The following is a 25,316-nucleotide window of genomic DNA, read 5'->3' as shown; positions in this document are numbered from 1 at the left end:
GGTTTGTTGTTTTTTTTTTTTTGGGGGGGGGGGCAGGAAGAAGGGTGGTAACCAAACTGAAGGAATGTAAATGCAGTCTACGCCACCTGAACAGCTTTAACTTGGGTTCCATAATGCTGCCAGCCTTTACTATCCTGTGGTGTTGTTAGTCACTCTAGGAGTGTTTGGGGAAGATGCACTTATTATGGGATCTAGTGCTCCTCCCAAGTATAGACCCATTGAAGTCATTTCATTAGTTGGGTATTTGAACAACTAACCTGAGCAGCTGAATTCTTAGGGACTCGCATTTGACTTTTATGCACACCTACCATTCAGCTCAGGACACCATCAACTTGAAGATTACATTTCTACCTGAAAATTCATACCTATTACTGTAACAAGTAACACGTAAGAGGACTGAGACAAAGTAGTTAGCAGAACAATATATGTTCTATTTTTTCATGTTTGTTTACTTTACTCACTTAACAGCATTTTGTCTAGAGTCACAGTTTTTACTGGGCAGACAGTTAGCAAGAGAAAAAACAGACTGACTGAAAAAAATCTTCTCAATGTCAGTAAGGGAGCAGAAAAGCCCTTATACATTTTTTAAATAATACATTTAAAAGGACGTGTTGCAGGATGGTCTCTCAGATTTTTTTCTTAATTAGTCAATTAGAAAAAAAAATTAAATAGAAAAAGAGTCCCTTAAGCCAGGCAAAAGCTCTTCCTTCCAGCATTCAAAAACTAACAAATGGGTCTGTAACAACCTTTTCTATATGTCAAATCTATACTTATCTGATATTTCAGAAAATATTCAGCAACTTCATTGAAGTGGCAAAATACCTTTCAGAATTGCATCAATATCGACCATTAGACTGGTAAATAAAAATGCCAGCTTGAGGTACTATGTCTATAACTGGAATAGCAGTTTCTCTTGATTTATCTATGGGAGGCATTGAACCATCTAGTATGGCTTCTTTTGTCAATCAATTAGCCCAGATTCTCTCTAGAGTAGTCCAGCTCCAGTACATACTGCTGACATTCAGACTAAGAACATTTTCTGTTTGCACAAAAGCTTGTCCAATACACTGAGTATAATCATGCCTATGATTTATCATTAATAAAAATGACAAGACGATGAATGCAGGTGTCTAAAAATGACTAATCTGTTACATAAAATAAACAACTTACAACTGAAACTAGAACTGTTCTAATAAAATATTTACTGTGGGCTTTAAAATCAAAACATAAGTATGTTACTATTCATTTGATAGCATGGCAGATATAAAACTCAATGTTCTTATATCATCTCTCTAGGTTCAGTAACCTCCATGGCAGTAGGATATGTGAAAATTAACTGGGATCTTTCAGGAGAGCTAGCACTGGGAATCTTCTCTGCACTGGATGCTGGTTCACTATTTCTCATGCATTTTACTACCAACATCTGGGCATGCTATGCTAGCTATCTAGTTTTCAAGTCATGTTATATGCTCCTCATAACAATATCAACGTAAGTACAAACCATCATCATGCTGAATTGTTTATTCACAGTATCAGAGGGGTAGAGTTAGTCTGGATCTGTAAAAGCAGCAAAGAGTCCTGTGGCACCTTATAAGCTAACAGATGTATTGGAGCATGAGCTTTCGTGGGTGAATATCCACTTCGTCGGATGCATGAAGTGGGTATTCATCCACAAAAGTTCATGCTCCAATACATCTGTTAGTCTATAAGGTGCCACAGGACTCTCTGCTGTTTATTCACAGACTTCTCAAACCAATAAAAAAGTCACATTAGACACTCCTTCAATTTAAAAATAATGAAGTCTAGCATTAGATTGATTACAGCTCATTAACACCTTGAATTAAATCAATATATTCCCTATTTTCATTTCAAGGGGTTGTTAGAGTAGTATGGAGGACTAAGACAAGAAAACAAGGACGACAGCCAACCAGTACAAATGTATCCATCTTTCCTCCCACAATTACAAATACAACACTGTCTTCAGCTGGGTGGAATGTGAAACATATATGGTGTTTGAAAGATGTCACCCACAAGTGACCACTGAATGCAGAAAGAATAAGCCATAATATTTCTACATAACTGGAAATGTCTCAAGGAATTCAACAACTAGTTATATTATGCCATCTCTATTTCAGCTAGTTATGGGTATCTGATGGATATTTATTGCTGTAAGCTACATTTTAGATATGATATAGCTTTGTCACAGATGGTGTTAAGAGCTGTTAAATTAACCTACAGCTATACCTAGGTATATTTACAGCCAGGGGCAGCTCTAGGGATTTTGCCACCCCAAGCACAGCAGGAAGGCTGCCTCTGGCGGTTTGCCTGCGGAGGGTCCACTGGTCCTGAAGCTTCAGCGTGCCTGCTGGAGGTCCTCCAAAGCTGCGGGACCAGCGGACCCTCCACAGGCAAACTGCCAGAGGCAGGCTGCCTGTCGCCCGCACGGCGCCGACAGAGCGGCCTCCGCGGCTTGCCACCCCAAGCACGCGCTTGGTGTGCTGGGGCTGGAGCTGCCCCTGTTTACAGCTTGCTGATAGGTTAATTAGTGCTTTTAAAAAGAACAGACTGATAATAAATACATCCAAACTTTGTTTTTAAAGGGGAGGGGGAAGAGAGAGAGAGAGAGAGTGTGTCATTGAATTCAAATAGATTTTGCTTATGTTACATTGCAGCTATATAGTCAGAGGTGACTTCTTCCCAGGGCTTGGAAAATACCAGCTTCTTTAGCCCTCTGTTGCTCTGGGGGGAAAAAACCCATACAGTCACACAGCAGCTGGTGTATTTTGGTGTAAGAAACTATAGGCTGGCTAGAAGTTTGTACATAGCTGTTTTCTGTAGTTGTGAGTGCAGTAAGCCTAGTTGCTGCGATTGCTATCAATCACCACCTCTGCTCAAAGCAGTTAGACAAACTCTGAGCATATTATAAAGAAAAAGAGTTAGAAGAGTAACCTCAATTGTGTCCTCATTTTCTCCTTACTAGGAAAAGCCCATTAATGGATTTCAATCCTTTCCTGATTACTTGAAAGCCATTAGATGAGTTAAACCTAACATGTTTACACATCCCTGGTAGCCCATCTTTCTATAATCAAGAAATATTAACAAAATGAACAGCATTAAATAAAACATCAGGAGGAATTAAATAAGAATGTGCGAAAAGCAGTATTCCTACATTCCCATATCATCGATACGAAGCTTGCATCTGTCTACACAACACACACTAGCGCTAGTGGGGAACTTTCTAATTAAAAGATTTTTCATCAGAAGATCCCAATTCATCAAAACTGAAACTGATTGAAACAGAGCCTTTCCCATCAACAATCTCACAACTAAAAGAAATGTTGTTGAGATGTTCATGTCAGCATTTTCAAAATGAAATGGTTCGTTCTCTGGTTCAAAACAACTCTTATTTTGACATTTTAGTTAATTTATACTAAAAACAAAATATTTAAACAATCAAATGCAACATTTCAAAATAATCAAAACAAAATGTATCAACTGACCCAATCTAAGGGTTTTTTTTTCTTCTTTCCAGATTATCAATTTGCGAAATTTTTCAACATTAACTTTTAATCTCAATTTAGGACAGGAAATTTTTTCAAAATCTCTAAACTTCTCACAGAATAGGAAAACCATTTCACACCCATCTAACACACACACTCCTCTCTCTTTCACACACACACACACACGAAGAAGTATGACACATCTGACACACTATTCAATCCAGCCTTCTGTTTATATTGCTTTTTTGTGAATATGGTGCAATAGAATTTTGTTCATACAAATATTTGGGGAGGATTTTTTTCATGCAAATACAGCTGTTGAAACATGAATGGGTGCATCCATGTGCACACAAGTCAATTTGTATTGAAAGTGCTTTCCGAGCCACCTTTGATTATTAATCCAGCTAGATAAATTAGGTCAAGTCTTAAATTCAGCCAGAGCTGTCTGGAGCGGAGCTCTGGTAAATATTTTCAACCCCCCTGGAGTTTTCATAGCATGGTGTGGGGGTGGGGGAAAGGTTGCATGGGGGGCACCAGGAAAGACTGAGAATTTAAGCCCCAGTTTAGGTAGGGGTGGGTGTGTGAGAGAGAGAGAGAGAGTGTGTTTGTGTGTGTGTGTGGGGGGGGGGAAATGAATGTAAAACCTGCTGAACAGCAAATAAATCCAGCCTATTTCTTTCTCTTCCTCAGTCAAGAATGAATCCAGCTGTTTTTAAATCTGAAGTCTGTGAATATGGCCAAAACTAATGCTCATTCTTTGCACAAAATAGACAGGAAACAGATGTCCTAGGATTTCCTAGACTACACAATGCTCCCCTCAAAGAGATTCAACATCCCAATGATTTCTTCATGCAATGCTCCTGTTTTTATAAATGTTAGCTCACCCATCGCATGACTTACCTGACCAGTCTCAGCCCACATTCTTAGTGCTGCATATTGAGTACTCGCCATAAATGGTTTCCAAAACACCCGAGGGCCCAAATATAACTAAGCACATTTACACTGAGATAGTGCCAAAGCCTGCTCCCCAATTTGCTATATGCTGTACAGCCTTACAGAAGGCAACAGTCTTAAATATTACATGTTTAGGAACAGTAAACAACGAACAAATTCTCCAACACAAGGTGACAGACATGTCATCTACCTTGTGTGTCTCATATCTGGGACCAACACGGCTACAAACACTGCAAACAGAAAATATCCTGATTGGTACACAAACAGGAAAATAGGCCACATCTGGCAGATGGTTTGTCATGAAGTTCAACCAGCTCTACCAAAAAATGGAAAGCCACAAGAACTTCAGGAACCTAATAAATATCCTATGGCCAATAAAATAATCGACATACTGTACAATGTATTGCAAGAATTACAAGCAAACTTTCTGAGTAGGAGACCCAAAAGATACAATTTTACAAAGAAAGGTTTAAAATAAATGCAAAAAAAACCAGAGAGAATGGAGACAAAAAGTTACAGGAATTCAGCACAGATAAGTAGTAATACTGCTCTACAGCCAAAATGCTTCTGAAATAAATATAGTCCAACTTTACTAATTCTGGGTCACTGAGAACGAAAATGATGCTTAAAATTGTTGATTGGCTCTACTTTTCAAGATATGCTATTGGGTCAGTATATACGACCCTTGGCTTGGGAATGGCGGAGGATAAGTGAGTTATAAAGGGAAGGGATCTCAATTTAAACCAGAAATGACTAAAATACATCTTTGACTGGATCTATGAATAAATCTATGACTGAGTTTGGACAGTACTTGCTTTTTAGGCAAAACAATGAATGATGCAATCTGAAGCTGGTATTGCATCTTACGTGATATGAATTGCATCATGTTATTCCTAGAAGTCATGGACGATGCAATCATAATGAAGCTTACATCACTTTGCTGAACAAATTGCCCTATATCAGCTCTAGAAATCATACAGTGTCATGCTCTCTTCTTTGTCAGTGTTTGATTTTTGCAAAGCGACACATTTCTGTTTAGCCAAAGTGAGCAGAGATGCCTCGTACTTGTGTGAACAGTGCAGATAACTTCTGCTATGTTTGTGGTGAAGTGACTTTTGCATCACAAAAGCGCAGTATAACCCCTATGGTTAAGAAAGCCTATCACCTTTATTTTGGCTGCAAAATTGGAGATCAGGACAAGAGGTGGGCCCCATACATATGCTGCAACACTTGTGCAACAGATCTTCGCCAGTGGTTGAACAGGAAAAGGAAATCTATGCTTTTTGCAGTGCCAATGATTTGGAGAGAGCCAACAGATCATACCAGCAATTGTTACTTCTGCATGGTGCCTCCAGTTGGGAAAGGTGTGTCAAAGAAGAAAAAGTGGACTGTGCATTATCCAAACATTCCATCAGCTATACGCCCAGTACCCCACGGAGAAGGACTGCCAGTTCCTGATGCACCAGAATCATTCTCACTTGAGTCGGAAGAGGAAGAGGATGAAACTTCTGGTTGTGAACCATCAATGTCACAGGACCCACATTTTCTCCCATCCTCCTCTGAACCACACCTCATAACACAAGGTGAACTGAATGACCTTGTCAGGGATTTGGAACTACCCAAGAGTAAGGCAGAGCTGTTGGGCTCCAGACTACAGCAGTGGAATCTCCTGGCAGGCTATCAGGGCAAATGGAGCCCATCAATGGTTGCAGACTATTGCTGGACAGTGACAAGAGATGCTCCATTTAATGAATACAAGAGACAAGCCAAGAAGCGCCAAGTAGACACTGAATAGGACTAAACTATGTACATAATAGTTTTTTGCCTTTTGTTTCATAATAAATTTTATTTATATAACCCTTTTGCTGATTTTTAAAGTGTTACATAAACAGGACAGGTGAAATATTATCATGTAAAGCAACCATAAACACATGAAAAGACCTAGGTTTACAATTTATGATTAAAACTCTACTATCTACACAATATACATAGACATAAAATGTAAAAACTTAAATATCTTAGAAACAGTAGCCGGTTGTTTTAATTGTCATATTTGAATTCAGCACATTAAAATACATAATAAATATCGCATTTTATCTCTGAAGCAGACGACTTCTCAAAAATTGTAGACCAATGTAGTAATCAATGCCACTCTCAAACCACAGACCGTACAAACCAACTGACAAGAGAAACACTGTTCTTAAGAGGTTCTATTAGATCCCATAGGGCTCATCTGAACCAAGAATGGAAGGATAATCCAGAAGTTTGGTACTAGCCTGGGACCTGGGAGACCCAGGTTTAATTCCCTGCTCTCTCATAGCCGTCCCGTGCAAGTCTGAACATATTACTTGTTTCCTCTGTGCCTCAGTTCTCCATCTACAAAACGGGGATTATAGGCAATACCCTGATCCTAGAGGACAGAAGGTGAAAGGTCTCCTGAGGCCTGGTCTACACTAGCCTTTTATTTCGGAATTAGCCGAGTTATTTCAGAAAAAAAATGATTCCGTCCATGTGACCAAACCGTTTTTTTCAATTTAAAGGGCTCTTTAATTCAGTTTCTGTTCTCCTCCTTGGCAAGTGGAGTAGCACTTAAATCGAGGTTGCAATCCCAAGTTAAAAGTATTGTGGACACAATTCGACGTTATTGGCCTCCGGGAGTTATCCCAGGATGCTCCCTTGTGACCGCTCTGGACAACACTCTCAACTCCAATGCACTAGCCAGGTGGGCAGGAAAAGCCCCGGAAACTTTTGAATTTAATTTCCTGTTTGGTCACCAGCAGCACAGGTGACCATCAGCACAATCCACCATCACAGGAGACCATGCAGAGTCCACCATCACAAGAGATCACGCAATCCCGGATTCGCAAACGAGCTCCAGCATAGTCTGAATGGACGGTACTGGATCTCATTGCATGCTGGGGAGATGAGTTTCTTGTAACAGAACTACGTTCCAAAAAGGGAATGCAAATACCTACGCTGAAGTCTCCAGGGCCATGGCGGAAAGAGGCTACTCTAGGGACACAGAGCAGTGTTGTACAACAATCAAGGAGCTCAGGCAAGCATACCAAAAAGCCAGGGAGGTAAACGGGCGCTCTGGGTCACAGCCCCATACATTCTGCTCTTACCATGAGCTTCACGTAATTAGGGGGGGTGATGCCATCACTACCCCACCACTGTCCGTGGACACCTGCAAGGGGGGAGATGCATGGAGCAAGGAGGAAGAGACATTGGAGGACGAAGAGGAGGAGGAGGAGGACAGTGCACAGGCAGCAGTTTGAAAACATTGAAATGAATGTAGAAAAAGCAGAACCCCTGGGGCTGCCTGCAAGATGAATTCTGTCGCCCAGCCGTGTGTGATGGCTTACTCATACCAAAGTGCCCCCTTTGGTCTCTGCAAAGTATTTTTTAAAATACTACCCTACCTTTTTCTCCTCCCACAGGTGCAAATGTTTCAACATGGCCCCTATCTACTCCGTCCCAGAGGCTGGTCCAGATTAGAAGGTGGAAAAAATGAACTCAGGACGACATGTTCGCCAAGCTCATGCAGTCCTCCCACAATGATAGGGCCCAGCTGAACAATTACAGAGTCCCGTAAAGCATTACAGGAACATGAAGAGAGGAGGGAGGCGCGGGATGAGAACAGGCAGGACACTATGGTCAAGCTCATGGGGGAGCAAACTGACATGCTCCGCTGTAGGGTGGATATAATGCAGGAAAGGCACCAAGACTACAGACTTCTGCTGCAGTCCCTGTATAATCAAACTCCCTCCTCCCCAAGTTCCATAGCCTCCTCACTCAGATGACCAAGACGACGAGGGGGGAGGCTACGGGGACCCCCACACTCAACCCCAGAGGATCGCCCAAGCACCAGAAAGCTGGCATATGCAAACTTTTGATTTGGTTTCTGGATCTGTCCTTCCCTCCTCCTCCACCCCCTAACTCAACCCTCTCCACCATTCCCCCAGTTTACCTTCTAATTTCTCTCAATGTGTTGTGCATCAAATAATAAAGAACAGTTTTTAAACAATTTTGACTTTATTTCCTTTCATATATATAGGGTGCAGGTAACTTCAAGAGAAACACACACAACTGTCACACCGTACCCTGGCCAGTCATGAAACTGGTTTTCAAAGTTTCTCTGATGCGCAGTGCGCCCTGCTGTGCTCTTCTAATCACCCTGTTGTCCGCCTGTGGGAAACTGGCTGCCAGGCGAGTTGCCTCAATCTCCCAGCCCGCCATAAATATGTCTCCCCCTTACTCTCTCAGATATTGTGGAGCACACAACAAGCAGCAATTACAATTGGAATATTGGTTGTTCTGAGATCTAACCGAGTCAATAAACTGTGCCAGCACCCTTTCAAACGTCCAAAAGCACATTCTACCACCATTCTGCACTTGCTCAGCCTACTGTTGAACTGCTCCTTACTACTGTCCAGGGTGCCTGCGTACAGCTTCATGAGCCATGGCATTAAGGGGTAGGCTGGGCCCCCAAGGATAACTACAGGCATTTCAACATCCCCAACAGTAATTTTCTGGTCTGGGAAGTAAGTCCCTTCCTGCAGCTGTTCAAACTGACCAGAGTTCCTGAAGATGTGAGCGTCATGCACCTTTCCCAGCCATCCCATGTTGATGTCAGTGAAACATCCCTTGTGATTCACCAGTGCTTGCAGCACCATGGGAAAGTACCTCTTGCAGTTTATGTACTGGCCACCCCGGTGTGCCAGGGCCAAAATGGGAATATGCGTTCTGTCTATTGCCCCACCACAGTTAGGGAACCCCAGCACATTAAAGCCATCCATAGTGGTCTGCACGTTTCCCAAAGTCACTACCCTTGATAGCAGCTGCTCAATGATTGCGTTGGCTACTTACAGCACAGCAGCCCCTACAGTAGATTTGCCCACTCCAAGCTGATTCCACAGTGCTGTGGCCACTCGCTTCTCAACTGCGAGGGCTGCTCTCATTTTGGTGTCTTTGCACTTCAGGGCAGGGGACAGCAAGTCACAAAGTTCCAAGAAAGTGGCCCTATGCATAAGAAAGTTTTGCAGCCACTGGGAATCGTCCCAGAAATGCAATGCTACTCATTGCCACCAGTCTGTGCTTGTTTCGTGGACCCAGAATCAGAGTTCCATGACATGAACCTGGCGCAATACCACCATGGTCTCCCAATCGCCACATGCAGGGGCAGCTCTAGGCCCCAGAACCCCAAGAGCATGCTTGGGGCGGCAAGCCGCGGAGGGCACTCTGCCGGCATAGCGAGGGCAGCAGCCAAGCTGCCCTCTGTGGTGTGCCTGTGCAGGGTCCGCTGGTCCCGCGGCTTCAGAGGATCTCCTGCAGGCACACCTGCAGGAGGTCCGCCAAAGCCATGGGACCAGCGGACCCTCCGCAGGCAAACCACCAGAGGCAGCCTGCCTGCCGTGCTTGGGATGGCAAAATGCCTAGAGCCGCCCCTGGCCACATGCCACGCATCTAGGAACGTCTGTGTCCATGTCCTCATCAGTACAGTAATCGCACTGTTGTCACTTCCTCGCCCGGTTTTGCAAGTACTGAACATACTGCTGGATAATGCGTAAGGTATTTACAATGGTCAAAACTGCAACAGAGATCTGAGCGGGCTCCATGTTTGCCGCACAATAGCGCCTGCATAGGTAATCCTTGAAAAAGGGCGCAAAATGAGCTGTTTGGTTCAAGATGGCCGATAAAAGACGGTAAATGGTTGTCTTCTGTAGCTTCCACGGGAGCCCAGGACAGACAACATGGAAAAATCAGTGAGAGCAGAGTGTGCGGCGGAAGCATGAGCAGAGTTTGCGGTGGAAGCTGTGCGGCTCTGTTCACGATGGGTGGGAAATGGTTAGATGAAAGAGTAGATAAAAAGAGGAGAGGAGATTTGAAGTGGATTCAACATACCAGGAGACAGGCGGTGCACTGTGCTGCACTGTCTGCTGGCAGCATGGCATCAGCCAGAGCTTTCATGGAGGGAGGAGTGAGTGATGGCACACACCCAGAAAAACCCGCGAGAATGTTTTTGCCCCATCATGCACTGGGAGCTTAACCCACAATTCCAATGGGTGGCAGAGACTGGGGGAACTGTGGGATAGCTACCACAGTGCAACGCTCCGCCATTCGACGCTAGCCTCGGTACTGTGGGCGCACTCCACCAAATTCACGTGCTTTAGTGGGGACACAACACTGAATATATGAACTCGATTCTGGAAATTCAAATAAAATAACTTTGAATTAATTTTCTACTGTAGACATACCCTCAGAGACTATGGTAATATGGGGGGACGGGGCACCTAAGGACAGAGATAGATAGCTAACATGTTCAAATACACCTTGTCTTGTCTACACTAGCATGTTAAAATGTGTTAGTAACGTGTAAAATGACACCTTTTATCCTAGCCTAGACATACTGTACTATATGTGAATCATCGCTCTTTTCCAAGGAAAAGGATAGGGAATACATTCACATTCTCTGCAGTTTAACTAACCAACCATTTAATTTTAGGTTTCAGATCGCTGTCAATCTAAGCATGGAACGCTACGCTTTGATGTTTGGATTCAACAACTTTGTTGCACTGGTGATTCAGACCATTATAACTGTAGTCGTAGTTGATTCAAGAGGTCTGGGATTGAAGATAGTCACCCAGGTAAATAGTATTATTCACTTCACATTTACTGTTTGGCTAATTCAGTTAGTGTTGCATGCATCGTAAACCTCTAAAAGGAATCCTTTGACATCACAATTTCCAGTTTAAGCAATCATAATCCACTCTTCTTTTGTCCTTTCCCTTGTGTAGACAGCACTGAAGATGTAACTTGGTCACCAGGTTTGAAAGTTTGCCACTGTGTTTTTACATAAAACTCATAGGTTAGTCATGGTCCCTTCCCCTCACCCTTAGTGGCCCAGGTACACACTCTAGGATTCCATTAAACTGATCCTTTGATTTTTAGCAGGGACCCCAGACCAATTCATGACTGAGCAGGTAATACTGTTGGGCTGCTGCCAACTTCCTATCAGTGAATACAGCTAAACTAGCCCCCACCCTGCTGAGAAATCTACATAATCTCTAGCCACAAGGTGCCATGGCAGTTCAACAGCACAGAACCAAGCGCAAGAGGCTCCTGCATTCTAATTCCATCTCTGACACAGACCTGCTATATAACTTAAGTCCGATAACTTTGCCTTCCTGCCTCAAGTTTCTCCATTTGTAAACTGGAATAGTAATACCTACTTATCACATAGCGGTGTTCACTGTGCTCATTAACCAGTCCTGCTTCTACAAATGTCAACTGAAATTTTGCCTTTGAATTCCAGATCAGCAGGATCTAGCCAAAACCTCGGTAAATTATTTTTCCCTCTTTGAAATCACATGCTACTTTCTAATTACTGAAGAGAAGTGGAAAGGAGCCTTTGGTAACTTGGCGGGAGAAGGAGGTGGTGAGAACAGGGAAAGAATCATCAGGGTACCAAAGTAGGAAAGTATAGAAAGGGTAGAACTGGCTAACATGTGGCTGGCAAAGGGGGCAAGACATGGAAAGAGGAGCCCTATTTTGAATCTCTGTTTGATGCGGGAACCTGTCTGATAATTGCTATACCATTGCAGCTCACAGCCACACTGCACAGAGTAGGAATACATCCAACAGCACAGAATACCTAGGTATGTAGCATATAAAGCTATTTGAGTTGGTACCCAGGCTCTTACAAAGAGTGCCATGGGATCTTCAATGACCACAAGTGGCCAGAAACTCGGTTTTACATCTTGTCAATAGACTTAATTCTCAGCTGGTGTAAATTGTCAGAGCTCCACTGAAGTCAATGAAGTTCTGACAATTTACACCAATTGAGCATTTGAGCCTAGAGGCAGCAGGTTTAACAAGGTAAGAAATGTTACCCTGGAACTTGCATGCCTGTCAGACTAATGCTTTCAAGATGCCAACTGTAGATACGATACAAATTGACAAACATAATGGAAAAGACTTAAGTGAACAAGCGCTCCCCATATTGGTACCTAAAGTCATCAGATGCTTCAATAACACAAGGAAGTCCATGGAGAGCTCGCTTTTGAATATGGAAAAGAAAACAAAAACATCTGCTCTGTTAGTTCCGATCTTTACCATGTTCCCGAGTGAATTCAGAGAGTTCCCTCAATGATATCTCAGACACAGCAATTCCACATCACTTTTGCTGGCCCTCTGGACTCCAAGAATACCAAAAAGGTTTCAGATACCATTCAATAGGGGTGTGACTTCTGAGTTTAGACATGTTGTTATATGGCCTTGAGGGCTCTTGGTTGGTTAGCACAAGCAGGAAACGTTCCTGGAATGATGATGACAAGCACGTTGCTGATTCCCCCAGCATCACCCCTTTTGCTTTCCCCCAGCATGGAGCACCCCTCTCCTGATCTTCCTCTCAGGGTTAGTTCTGCACAGTAACTCTGTTATACTATTTACCTGCCAGGTGGTTTCAGCAGTGAAGCTACAGTAATGCCTGACAAAACTGATAGAGGAAGGAATAGAATAAACAGCTGGGGGACTCAAACAGGGCATTATTGAACAAAACATTGTCCAAAATGCTAAAGACCCCGTGAGAGCTTCTTTTCACAGCCATTGAATGAAAAACTCTACAATATAAAGGCATAAGAGCAAGCTTACGATGTATTACTTTAGAGCTTTTAATAAGTTCTCAGAGCTTTACATTTTTCATAGTATTAAAAGCACTCCTCCCTCCCCATTCACTGTGAAAGGCAAAAATAAATTGCTTCCTAATGTGTTAAATTTTGACCTACGCTACGTTCAAGGTAATAACTGCTATAAGACTCTGTACATCTTGAGATCCTGAAATGAAGATACATCTACAGTATATCTTTGATTGTATGCATATCATGGAGGAATGAGGAAGCAACCTCTTTTGGATAATCACAGTTATCAGTGTAATTTATAAGTGTTTAATTTGTTTCAATTAACAATTTCAGCAACTGAGTTTTGTATGAACAAGGTAGAACTGTATCATTTTCAAGATACCATATACAACAATCCTTATACTATAATTGGATAGAATATCACGGATACCATGCCAACAAACAGATCTTGTGTTCTCCCAATCCTGGACCATATCGATACTAGTTGAGTCTCCAGCATAAACTAGTGGCTCCCTGAAGGCTGCTTTCCCTTGGCTGCCTATACCCCCAAGGAGCCATTCCAGTAGCTGGGCATTGCCAGAGCCTAAGGAAATATTTGGCCATGCCTCTTTCCCTGACCACACTCTTATGCTGGCCAGGAGGAGCAGGGGGCTGGTGTAGGAGCCAGTATGACACCTGTGCATCACCCAAGGATCCTCTGGTATCTGCTAAGCCATCCAAGTGAAGTTTGTGCTTGCAGAAATTTAGCTATAACATGGATGAATGAATTGATAGACTCTATATACTTAATAGTTCAGAAAGAGGTGGGTATTTCTCCAATACAGTATGTGTGTTTCACCAATTCTTCTGCATTCATTTTTTTCAGTTCCTAATTTATGGCAGTTACTTTGCAGTCATAGCTGGGATTTTCTTGATCAGAAGCATTTACACAATTGTCTCAATCCAATGCAAAAAGGAAACACAGAACTCCTCCAACGGATCTCAGAACATTAAGGAACAAGAATCAGAAACCAGATTATAACCAGCTATGCAAACATCTGTAGCTTTAATGACTTATCAAAAATGCCCCTGCCTACAAAACTCACTGAAGTCAATGAGAGATTGCAGTAAGGGAAGCAGCACTTAGTCCTTCATGTACGCCCCTGCTAAATCACAACAAACTTATGCCAACCGAAAGAATTGCCTGATATAATTGAACACCAGATCTTCAGCTGGTGTAAATCAATATTGTGCCACTGATCTGAACTGATCTACACTAACTTATACCCTTCTGAGGAACTGGCCCATCATACTGACATTTGGCCCAAAAAGGAAAGAATCTGGTTTGATTGGATTCTGATTTATTTACACAGCAGCATAACAATCTCAATCTATAGTTATGCCAAAAATACCACGGTTCTTTTCCCCTCTCTCACTCAAGCTTTTGAAAAAACTGTAAATCGGCTGCTTTCCATTCAGCAATTCAGCTTTGCTACTCCAAGTGGGATGAGGGTTTTTCCTATGCCTGTAGAAGAATTACTGACTCTACACCCCTATAACATTCCTTCTTAGTTTTGTATCTATAATGCTGTTTCCTCCCCTCCACCTTTAAGATCACTCTTGAAAACTGGGCCTTTCACTCATGATGGTTGGAGAAGCCAGGTTCCCCAGAACAACTGTGATGGTTAAATTGAAAAAAGAAAAAAAAAAAAAAAAGAGTCAAGTTGTCATTATTTATATTTTGAAAGCTATTGCTTGAACTTCATGGTGAATCCATGGCAAACTTGGGCTGGAAGAAGAAGAAGAAAATTTAAGAATCAAGGCAAAAGATAAACAGAGAATCTCATTCATTTGCTTGTGCCTAGATACAGAGTTAATTTAAATTAAGGGCATGTGTTTCTCCGTATCTCTAAATTCAAAGAGATTGTCCAGTATGCAGTACAACCAGGATAGGTGAAGTGTGGGGAAATTTGGTTTGGTACAATACAGGAAAATTCCAAACTAGATGAGTGAGGCAGGAAGATGCATCAAATAAAAAACAAACACTGCAGGTATATTCATTAAGTGCCAAATCACCAGGTCCACTGATCTCAGACGAGGATTTTCATGAGTAAGGACTTCAGAATTTATAAAAGGCTTGAAGCCCTACAGTTCAGCTGAGCAGTGAGAGAAAGTCACATCCTGAATGACAGAAGAGAGATTCAGAAAGCACAGATCCACCCTGTGGATGGCCAGCCTCACATAAGTTATATCAATTTTTTTTTCTGTAACAAAGTTTTGCTGCAGTTTCTAACTACTTCTCAAAGCCAGACTGTAATAATAGAAGAAAATTATAAACTGAATTTACAGAATAGTGCTTCATTCAAAGCAACTGTACAGATATTACTTACCTAGTTCTCCCAATGGCCACGTGAAGCACATGGGTAAGTATCCTCTCTTCCCCAAATGTTGGAATAGACAAATATGCAGGTAAAAAGGTGAACAAACTGGAAAAGGTCCAGAGGAGAGCAACTAAAATAAGTAATAGTCTAGAAAACATGACCTGAAAGGAAAGTATGAAAATATTGAGTTTGTTTAGACTGGAGAAGAGAAGACTGAGGTGGGACATAAGAGCTTTCAAGTATGTAAAAGGTTGTTACAAAGAGAAGGGTGAAAAATTGTTCTTGTTAATATCTGAGGATAGAACAAGTAATATGCTTACATTGCAGCAAGAGAGATTTACATTGGACATCAGGAAAAACTTCCTGTTCGGGTGGTTAAACAGGGGAACAAAATTGCCTAGGGAGGCTGTGGAATCTCTGTCTAATAAAACTGAATACAGATAAACTCTCACCCTCACAGATGTTTCACTAAGTGTCTTCCACAGGCTGAATGCCTTCCTAGTCTGGGCACAATCCTTTCCCTGGTACAGCCCTTGTTTCAGCTCAGGTGGTAGCTAGGGGATCTCTCATGATGGCTGCTCCTTTGTTCTGTCATCCACTTATATATCTTTTGCACAAGGTGGGAATCCTTTGTCCTCCTTTGGGTTCCCACCCCCTCCTTCTCAATGGAAAAGTGCCAGGTTAAAAATGGATTCCAGTTCAGGTGACATGATCACGTCACTGTAAGAATTCATTACCCACTTGCCAGCACACACACGTATAAAGGAAGACTCACAAGTAAAACAGAGCCATCTGCAGTCAAATTGTCCTGGTTGATGGGAGCCATTAAGGTTCCAAACCACCATTAATGGCTCACGCTTCACATAATTACAATAGGCCCTCAGAGTTATATTTCAGATTTCTAGTTTCAGATGCAAGAGTGATACATTTATACAAATAGGATGACCACACTCAGTAGATTATAAGCTTTGTAATACCTTACAAGAGACCTTTTGCACGAAGCATATTCCAGTTACATAATATTCAAACTCATTAGCATATTTTCATAAAATCATATAGAGTGCACTGTCACATAGGTATTCCACCTCTCCAAGAGGTGGTAGCAAGGCTGACGGGAGAATTCTCTCATCGACCTAGTGCTGTCTATGCCAAGGATTAACTGAGTCACTCAGGGAGTGTGGATTTTTCACACCCCTGAATGATGTTGTTTTATTAACCTAATATCCTAGTGTAGACCAGGCCTGAGACTCCTCAAGTCAGAGCTGAGACACTTGCAGGGCAGCGAGTGTCAACATAAACTTCACAGTCTGTGCTGTACCTCTTCTGCAGATGAATGAAGAACAACATTCTCAAGGGCTGTCAGGCCAGGACTGCTCAGAAACACTTACTTCACACACATACTAAAGTCAGGTCCCTTTCAACTCATGAATTAATCATTAACAAATGTAAAAGTCTGAAAGCTTTAAATTGAGTGAAATTCAACTTGTGGACTGTGATAAATGAAGTGGGGGGCAGGGCGGTAGCTCCCTTTGATGGGCACCCAGTTCACTGTAATATCCCTCTTGGCAGCTGTTCTCTGCTCACTTTAAATGCAAAGGGTTAAAAGTCCCTCAGGTAAAGAAAAGGATGTAGGCACCTGACCAAAAGAGCCAATGGGAAGGTAGAACTTTTTAAAATTGGGAAAGAAACTTTCCCTTTGTCTGTTGTTCTCTCTGGGCTGAAGAGATGGGCAGCAGGAATGCTGTGTAAAGTTTGAACCAGATAAGAAGACCATCAGATCATATCTAAAATAGATATAGAAATATGTGGAGATATACCTATCTCATAGAACTAGATGGGACCCTGAAAGGTCATTGAGTCCAGCCCCCTGCCTTCATTAGCAGGACCAAGTTCTGATTTTGCCCCAGGTACTTAAGCAGCCCCCTCAAGGACTGAACTCTCAATGCTGGGTTTAGCAGGCCAATACTCAAATCACTGAACTATCCGCCCTCCCGCTACTTTTAACAATCCAAATATGTAAGTAAATTAGGAATGTTTAGGAAAATGCAATTAGGTTTATTTCTGTTTATTTTTTAAGGCTTGTGGACTCCTCTGCGCTAACCCCAGATGCTTTTGTTTGCTTGTAACCTTTAAGCTGAACCCCTAAGAAAGCTATTTTGCGTGCTTAAATTTTTGAAATGCTTTTAAAATCTAGCAAAAGCCTAAGTTCAGATGTATTTTCTTCCTTTTTGTTTTTAATAAAATTTACCTTTTTAATAACAGGATTGGATTTTTGGTGTCCTAAGATGTTTGTACATGTTGTTTGATTGGCTGGTAGCCACAGCTAATTTCTTTTGTTTTCTTTTTCAGCTCTTCCACAGGGGAGAGGGGAGTGAAAGGGCTTGAGGGTACCCCACAGGGAGGAATTCCCAAGTGCTCCTTCCTGGGTCCAAAGGGAGTTTTTTGAATTTTGGTGGTGGCAGTGTCCATCAACCCAAGGTCAGAGAGAAGTTATAACCTTAGGAGTTTAATACAAGCCCGGAGTGGCCAGTATTAATTTTTAAAATCCTTGCAGGCCCCCATCTTCTGCACTCCAAGTGACAGAGTGGGGATTCAGCCTTGACATGGGCACACTGTTGCGGAAAAAAAAGGCTCTACCTGTTGTCAATTCATCCAAGGTTCACTAAGATTCCATGGACAACTTTAAAACAACTTTTTGTTATTGTTTAATATAACCCTTGGTAAAAATTCAAAAAGGTTAGGAGTCTAAGGGCCTGTCTACATGGGAAAAAAGCCCAGACTAGCCAGAGCACACAAAGGCTTTCAATGCAGAGTGTGTCCACATGGGGAGCTAGTGCAGAGTGGCTAGCACACTTTAAATTCACAACCTGGCTTACTCCACACTAATGCCTCCTCGTAAACAAGCCCTAAATCCCATTTTCAACAGTTAAGCTACACTACAGGTGCTACAGTGGCACAGCTGCAGCTATCCTGCTTTAGTGTAGACACATCCTACAGCAAAGGAAGGGATTTTTTCCATCAATGTACTTAATCCACCTCTGTGAGAGGTGGTAGCTTAGTCAATGAAAGAATTCTTCCATCAACCCAGCTGCGTCCAACACTGGGGGCAGGTCAACCTAACGACATTTCTTGGGGTATGCATTTTTTCACCACTCTGAGCAACAAATGAGGTTGATCTAATTTGTAAGTGTAGACGAGGCCTTAGACCAGGGGTGGGCAAACTTTTTTGGGAATAGAAATTGTATGGCAGGCCATGAATGCTCACAAAATTGGGGTTGGGATGCAGGAGAGGGTGCAGGCTCTGGCTGGGTGTGTGGGCTTTGGGGTGGGGCTGGGGATGTGGAGTTTGGGGTGCAAGAGAGTGCTCTGGGCTGGGATCGAGGAGTTCAGAGGTTGAGAGAGGGATCGGGGACGGGGCAGGGGGTTGGGGGAAGGGGGATGAGAGGTTGGGGTGCAGGAGGGTGCTTGGGGTTTGGAGGGTGGGAAGGGGATCAGGGCTGGACCAGGGGGTTGAGATGCAGGGAGAGGCTCAGGAGTGCAGGCTCCAGGCAGCATTTACCTCAAGCAGCTCCCAGAAGCAGCGGCATATCCTTTCTATGGCTCCTATGCAGAGGCATAACCAGGTGGCTCTGCACGCTGCCCCGTCCGCAGGCACCACCTCTGCTCCCATTGGCTGCAGTTCCAGGGCAATGGGAGCTGTAGGGTCAGCACTTGGGGCAGTGTGCAGAGTGGAGTCCCCTGGCTACCCCTATGCATAGGAGCCAGAGGGGTGCCATGCCGCTACTTCTGGGAGCCGCGTGGAGCAGCCCCCGACCCTGCTCCCCAACTGGATCGTCAGAGCAGGGCAAGCCCCAGACCCCACTCCACAGCAGGAGCTCAAGGGCTGGATTAAAACAGCTGGTGAGCCGGACAGTTGTAATTAAGGAGACAGAAAGCAGTGTTCACAAATAAGATTATTTTCTCTGTCAGTTTTGTCCATTGGGTACGCAGCAAGTTTCAATGAAAAAATAGAATGCAAAATTAAAAACAAACACAAAACTAAAAATAGAGGGTGAAATCCTCAGTACAACATAGACAAAACAGGGTGATACACGATTGGAGAATGAATGTTTCATGGATCAAGTTAATTCTTGGTTTTAGCCTGAATTATTGAGGAAAAACATGCAAAGGAGTATCAGGATTTATCCTCAGGATACAATGGTGTGGATTTTTCACTATGTTGAGACTAACATGATTTACTTACCCTTTACGTAACAGAACCAAATAAATATCTGGTCATTTTCATGAAAAATTTCACTTGTTTCCATTTTGTAAGGTTTGAAACAGACTACGTTTGTTAAAAAGTTTGAGACTTCTTAAAATAAAAAAACCTACCAAAGTATCTGTGGAAAGCGTTATCGAAACCACCACTGAAATAGTTGTCAATATTTTTGATTCTCAAAAATCTGAAAAAATAATAAAAATAAGATCAGATTTTCATTACGTATTTATCATTTTAAAGGTAATTTTTCAATGAAAAAACCTGTTTGAAAAATTTTCACCAGCTCTGCTACTGAGGGAGCATATTTATAATTTCCAAAATGCAGAACAGCAAGTTATATAGTGCTGACTGAAGTAAATGTAAGACTCCTATTCTAAACAATCTGTTCAACCTTGCATTTAGCTATGATGCTCTGAGTACATTTCACAGACCTGAAGAAGCACTCTGTGTAAGCTTGAAAGCTTGCTTGTCTCACCAACAGAAGTTGGTCCAATAAAATATATTGCCTCACCCATCTTGTCTCTCAGGTACACGTGTTGTCATTTTCAGGTATCTTTTACGGGTAGATTCAGGCCTGATAGTTCTCTCTGAAGAACATATAGCTAAAGAATCAGAAATGTTCCTAGATGTAACAAACAAAAGAAGGAAAAAGAACAGGAAGGAGAGAATGTTAATTTCTCATGGCCTTAGGAAGGCCACAGTATACCTGGTACTTTGAACCATGAGAGAGATTCAAAAGCCAGCAATGCAGTTTAACCGAATAGAACTCTTACAGAAAACATAATTTTTGTAACCAACTTGATTGCCACGAATGGGCAAATGACAGTTAAGGGAAGAAGTTAAGGGTGACCTGCAAATAAATTTTTTTCCAATTGAGTTTGAACCAAATTTTGCTTTCTTGTGATGGACAAATGTGGCTTGAACGGATGTTTCCTCATTTTAAGAACTTGTTTAAAAATCATTTTGCCCTCTTAAGACTGTCCAAGTCTGTTCTTCTCTCATTTGCCTGGAGGGCCCAGAGTGGAGGGAGAGAGGGATCCTCAGGCATGATCCCTGTGAGCTTTCACACACTACTGAATGGATGGAGGTGTTGATAATAAATATATATTCTAAAGTGTCTGCTAGGCCATGGAATGAATAGTTGTTAAAGCAAATAAAAACAGAGCTTTAAACTGTTTGACTAAATATCACGCCCCTCCCCATCCTTCAGCTTTCAGTCTCTTGCCTCATCATGTCCATGTTTCACTCTGTCAGCAGTCACTAGTCTCTCCCAGGATCAACAAGACTTAATTTCTAATGCAAAAGCAAAGCACAATTAAAAACTATAAAATAAAAATCTTCCCAGGCCTTCTGTCTACATTATAAGAGGAGTTCTGGGAGCATGGGGGGAATAAAAAAAAGCCCCAATTTTTTCCTTTGCAGATCACTTTCAAAGAAAGGAACCACAAGTCAGGGCTCCTAGGTTTTACTTCAGCAGGGGCAAAGACTGATTTCCTCAGTGTCACTGAGTCAGTCTCTATGGTTCCATTTACCTATCCTTCAAACCATACCAGTACTTTAACACTCTGGCAGTGACTCAAGAGCATGAGTACCAAGCTCAGAGCAGACTGTTAGGAACCACAGCACAAACCCCAAATTGGCTGAAAGTTCTATACTTAGATTTCATCAAGCAATCAAGTATAAACTCCTCCGAAACTATGAACAGACAGCCTGAACATACAAAAGCAGCAAAGAATCCTGTGGCACCTTATAGGCTAACAGAAGTTTTGGAGCATGAGCTTTCGTGGGTGAATACCCACTTCGTCAGATGCATGCCTGAACATAGAATCACAGACACTCCCCCTGGGTTCTCCAATTTATCTCGCCACCCAGGTGAGAATACCTTTGTGCTAGATGGTCCCTTAACCTGAATATTGCTGTGATTCTTAGGGTATTTCCAGTCCCAAAGGACCAGTTCCTTGTACAAGGTCAAATCGCATCTTAGAGCTGACCCCAAAGACAACACTTGTAGCCAACCCTATAATAAACTACATAAAGATTTATTAAAATAGGAAAAGGAAACCAGAGAGTTATATACGAGGCTAAAGCAGGTAAATATAGATACACAAATGAGTTACAATCTTAAGTTTCAAAAGGTAATAAAAGCTTCTATAATAAGCAAGCTCTATGGAAATGTCTACACAACAAAGAGAAACCTGTGACTGGCCCATGCCAGCCAGCTTGGCATTGTTTGGCTCAGGCTGTAGGGCTTTTCATTGCTGTGCAGACTTCCAGGCTTGGCCTGGAGCCGGGGCGGCTCCAGGCACCAGCGCTCCAAGCACATGCCTGGGGCGGCAAGTCGTGGGAGGGCGCCTGCCGGTCCCTGTGAGGGTGCCAGTCAGGCTGCCTTTGGCGGCATGCCTGCGGGAGATCTGCCCATCTCACGGTTTCAGCAGCGGGTACATTGAAGGCGTGGGACTGGCAGACCTCCCACAGGTGTGCTGCCAAAAGCTGCCTGACTGCCGTGCCTGGGGCGGCATAATTCATAGAGCCACCCCTGCCTCGAGCCTGGGCTCTAGGACTCTGCAGAGTGAGAGGGATCTCATAAATGAGACCATCAGAGCATTCTCAATCTTTACTTATCACGACCAGATAAAAACCTGACCATCAATTAGGTATGTGGTTTAACTTCAGTTATCTAGAAAAATAAATCAAGTGCACTTCAAGACTTGTAACAAAAAAATTAGGAGACAGAAAAATAAATAATTTTCAGGTATTTGTTATATAGAGAAACATTCCTAAGATTTCTCCGGAAAAGAACACTTTTTCGGGAGGAAGGGAGTGTGGAGGGGAACAGGCAGTGTGAGAAATGATGCCATGAAATTATACAGCATGTAAAGAAGTGTCAAAGTAGCAAAACAGGGATCCAGTCTTGCTCCTATTTCGCCAATGGAAAGTTTTATCATCATTTCAATAGAAACTACAAGAATGGGGATCCTTATTTGTGACCCCCTCAGAAAGGTGTGCAAGTCACTCTATATGATCTTCACTAACTGTCCTCTCCATTAGTACCAGATCAGCACAGTATAGACTGAAAGGACTGCTCTAAATTTAAAAAATAATTTGGGAGGCAAAACTCAAATTAAAACTTATTTTCACCTAAATGCAAACACAAATTCCCAGCTGCAGTTCTCAAATGCAATGAACTTGATGATCTTGCTAAAGTCTTTGAAACCACTTTGATCTATGTACAGGGAAAACACAATGGCAACAAGTGCTGTGGAATCAGGTCACTAATTCCTATCTCAAGAATGTCAAAAGAAATCCAGACAGGGTAAGACTAGGGAAGATTACACTTACGTTTACCATGAGATGAATTACACTCATACATCTTCATTCTAAAAATGGTCTGAAAAGAGAGCAAAGCTAGACCGGCTCTTCTGCTGGTTAACAGAAGTTATTTGCTGTGTGAGGTGATTTTTCTCCTTACAGATAAGTCAGTAAAGAGCCAAGGCCAAATTCACTGAAAATTCCAGGCAAAGCCAATGTAAGTTTGCCCAGCACAGCCCCTCCATTGGACACTGATTCTGTTTTGGAGTCTGGTGGGGAGAAGGGGGAAAATGTCTCCTTTGCTGCAGATTCAAAGCTTTGTAAATATTCATATTCAATAGAAGGACTAAGTTTAAAAAGTATGAGGCTGATACTGCTTTCACTTACACCAGTTTATATGGGTGCACATCTACCGAACTTAAGTGCAGTTACTCAAGCACGTACGTGAAAGCAGAATCAGCCCCTATAACTCCGCCCTGCATATTCAGAGCAATTTATTTCACACTTCTAGCCAAAGATGCTCAGTGACAAGTGGAGGTATATTGCATATGGAAAAAACAATTTGCATAAGCAACCAAGTGTATGTAAACACCCTAGTTGTCAGGCCTTGAATTTGATCTTCATTTAAAATCAGAAGAAAAAAAATCCAGCTGAAATCCAAGAACTCTGAGTTCATAGTGGAGGATGTTTTCAGGCCTCATCTTCACCTGACTCAGACCACAATCCTACAAACCTTAGTATCACTGAATACTTACAAATCCTACTGAGGTCAGAGCTGAATGTGTTTAACAACTCTGAAAAAAACAGGTTTCGGAGTGGAAGCCGTTAGCCTGTATCTGCAATAAGAACGAGGAGTACTTGTGGCACCTTAGAGATTAACAAATTTATTTGAGTATAAGCTTTCATGGGCTAGAGCCTGATGAAGTGGGTTTTAGCCCACGAAAGGTTATGCTCAAATAAATTTGTTAGTCTCTAATGTGCCACAAGTACTCCTTGCTCTTTTTTAAAAAAAAAAAAAAGAAGAGGCCACATTGAATTTGAGGAGCCTAATTTTACATACCAGCTGTGAAAACTTTGGGATAAAGTCTCTACATTTCATTTGCCCCATTCACCTCTTTTTGGAAATCTCTGAATAAAGTACACCACCTGGTTCCAATGAAATATGAATACTTAAGGCTATTTTCCAGCAGAATCATGGTATAAGGAAGTCAAGTTATTTGCCCAAAGAGAGAGAGAGCGAGAGAGAGTCTGCCAGCAGCTCAACCTATAACTCAAATTAGAGCAGCTATAGAATGGGGAAAACTATTTGAATCAACTATTGAATTATTAGAGTTCATCAAGCATTTACGAGCCAGCAACACCAGCATTGCCACTCTTAGGGTTAGATTTCTGAGGTCAGTGTTGCAGGCACAGAAGGTGCCCGAGGCAAGCAACAGTGGTTCGTGCCTGGAGTGCTTAGCGCCAATGAACACACACCAGGGTGGAGAAGCAAGCAAAGTTTATTTGAGATCTCAAAGCGGTGCTGGGAGACTTGACATGCCTCAGATCCAGAACCCCAACACAAGCGGCTTTTCCCTTTTTAGAAGTTTTTTTTCTCTTTCTTCTTTCTCCCCACCCCTCCTTCTTCCTCCCCCTGTAGCAATTACGTAAGCGCAGGTGCATTAAGTAATCTTGGCCGCGGCAGCTCGTTAGTAAGTTGTCCTTCTGCAAGTTATCTTGTCCTTCTACTAAAGGTGCACAGGCCTCATTATTTCTGCTTTAGACCAGTTAGAACTGTTGCAACTGATAACGGCTGTTACACCTGGCCTTTTAGGTCGATTAAAGTTCAAACATGGAGGGACTCTTGCCTTCCTGGTTTTAGGCCTCAGCAGACTCCATACCCTTGTGGCCTTCCACCCTCCCGAGTTACTTAGGGTTATGCTTAGTGACACCAACATCAGGGTGCATATAACTGCCTGCCTACAATTGCACAGGCCTCACTTGTGTGTGTTAAAACCTCACATTACATGTACATCTAACACATAGCATACAGCTAGTTAGGCATACCTTAGATCACAAGCTCAACAGAACAATTACCTTGGAGAATTTTGTCCTGAGCCTTTAGACAATACAACAATCTCAAACCATAATTTGAGGACCCTAGCTTAAAACTATTGCCCTCAAACCCAGTTTGTAGATCAGATTCAAGGAAGAGACTATTCAGAACACTTAGGCATGGACACTTAGGCCTGATTAGGGGGCTGAAGCACATGACTTATGAGGAGAGGCTGAAGGAACTGGGATTGTTTAATCT

The 25,316-nt window shown here is 42.4% G+C and overlaps 1 protein-coding gene across 5 annotated transcripts in view; it reads left to right on the top strand.

Moving 5' to 3' along the window:
• Window positions 1–25,316, top strand: part of SLC19A3 (solute carrier family 19 member 3) — a 35,371-nt gene that overhangs the window by 7,660 nt on the left and 2,395 nt on the right. For 2 of the 5 annotated variants that reach the window (XM_050964064.1, XM_050964062.1), the window contains 2 exons: window positions 1,297–1,489; window positions 10,960–11,101. In XM_050964064.1, the coding sequence (XP_050820021.1) occupies window positions 1,297–1,489; window positions 10,960–11,101 (335 nt within the window). Of the gene's footprint in view, window positions 1–1,296; window positions 1,490–2,980; window positions 3,257–7,894; window positions 8,301–10,959; window positions 11,102–13,958; window positions 17,715–25,316 lie in introns of those variants that run through there. The other 3 variants (XM_050964063.1, XM_050964065.1, XM_050964066.1) reach the window with 3 other exon arrangements.

The sequence above is a fragment of the Gopherus flavomarginatus genome, chromosome 8 (assembly GCF_025201925.1).
Source record: "Gopherus flavomarginatus isolate rGopFla2 chromosome 8, rGopFla2.mat.asm, whole genome shotgun sequence".
NCBI lineage: Eukaryota > Metazoa > Chordata > Testudines > Testudinidae > Gopherus > Gopherus flavomarginatus.
Note: the sequence above shows the minus strand (reverse complement) of the source record. Positions and strands in the feature narration are given on the sequence as shown.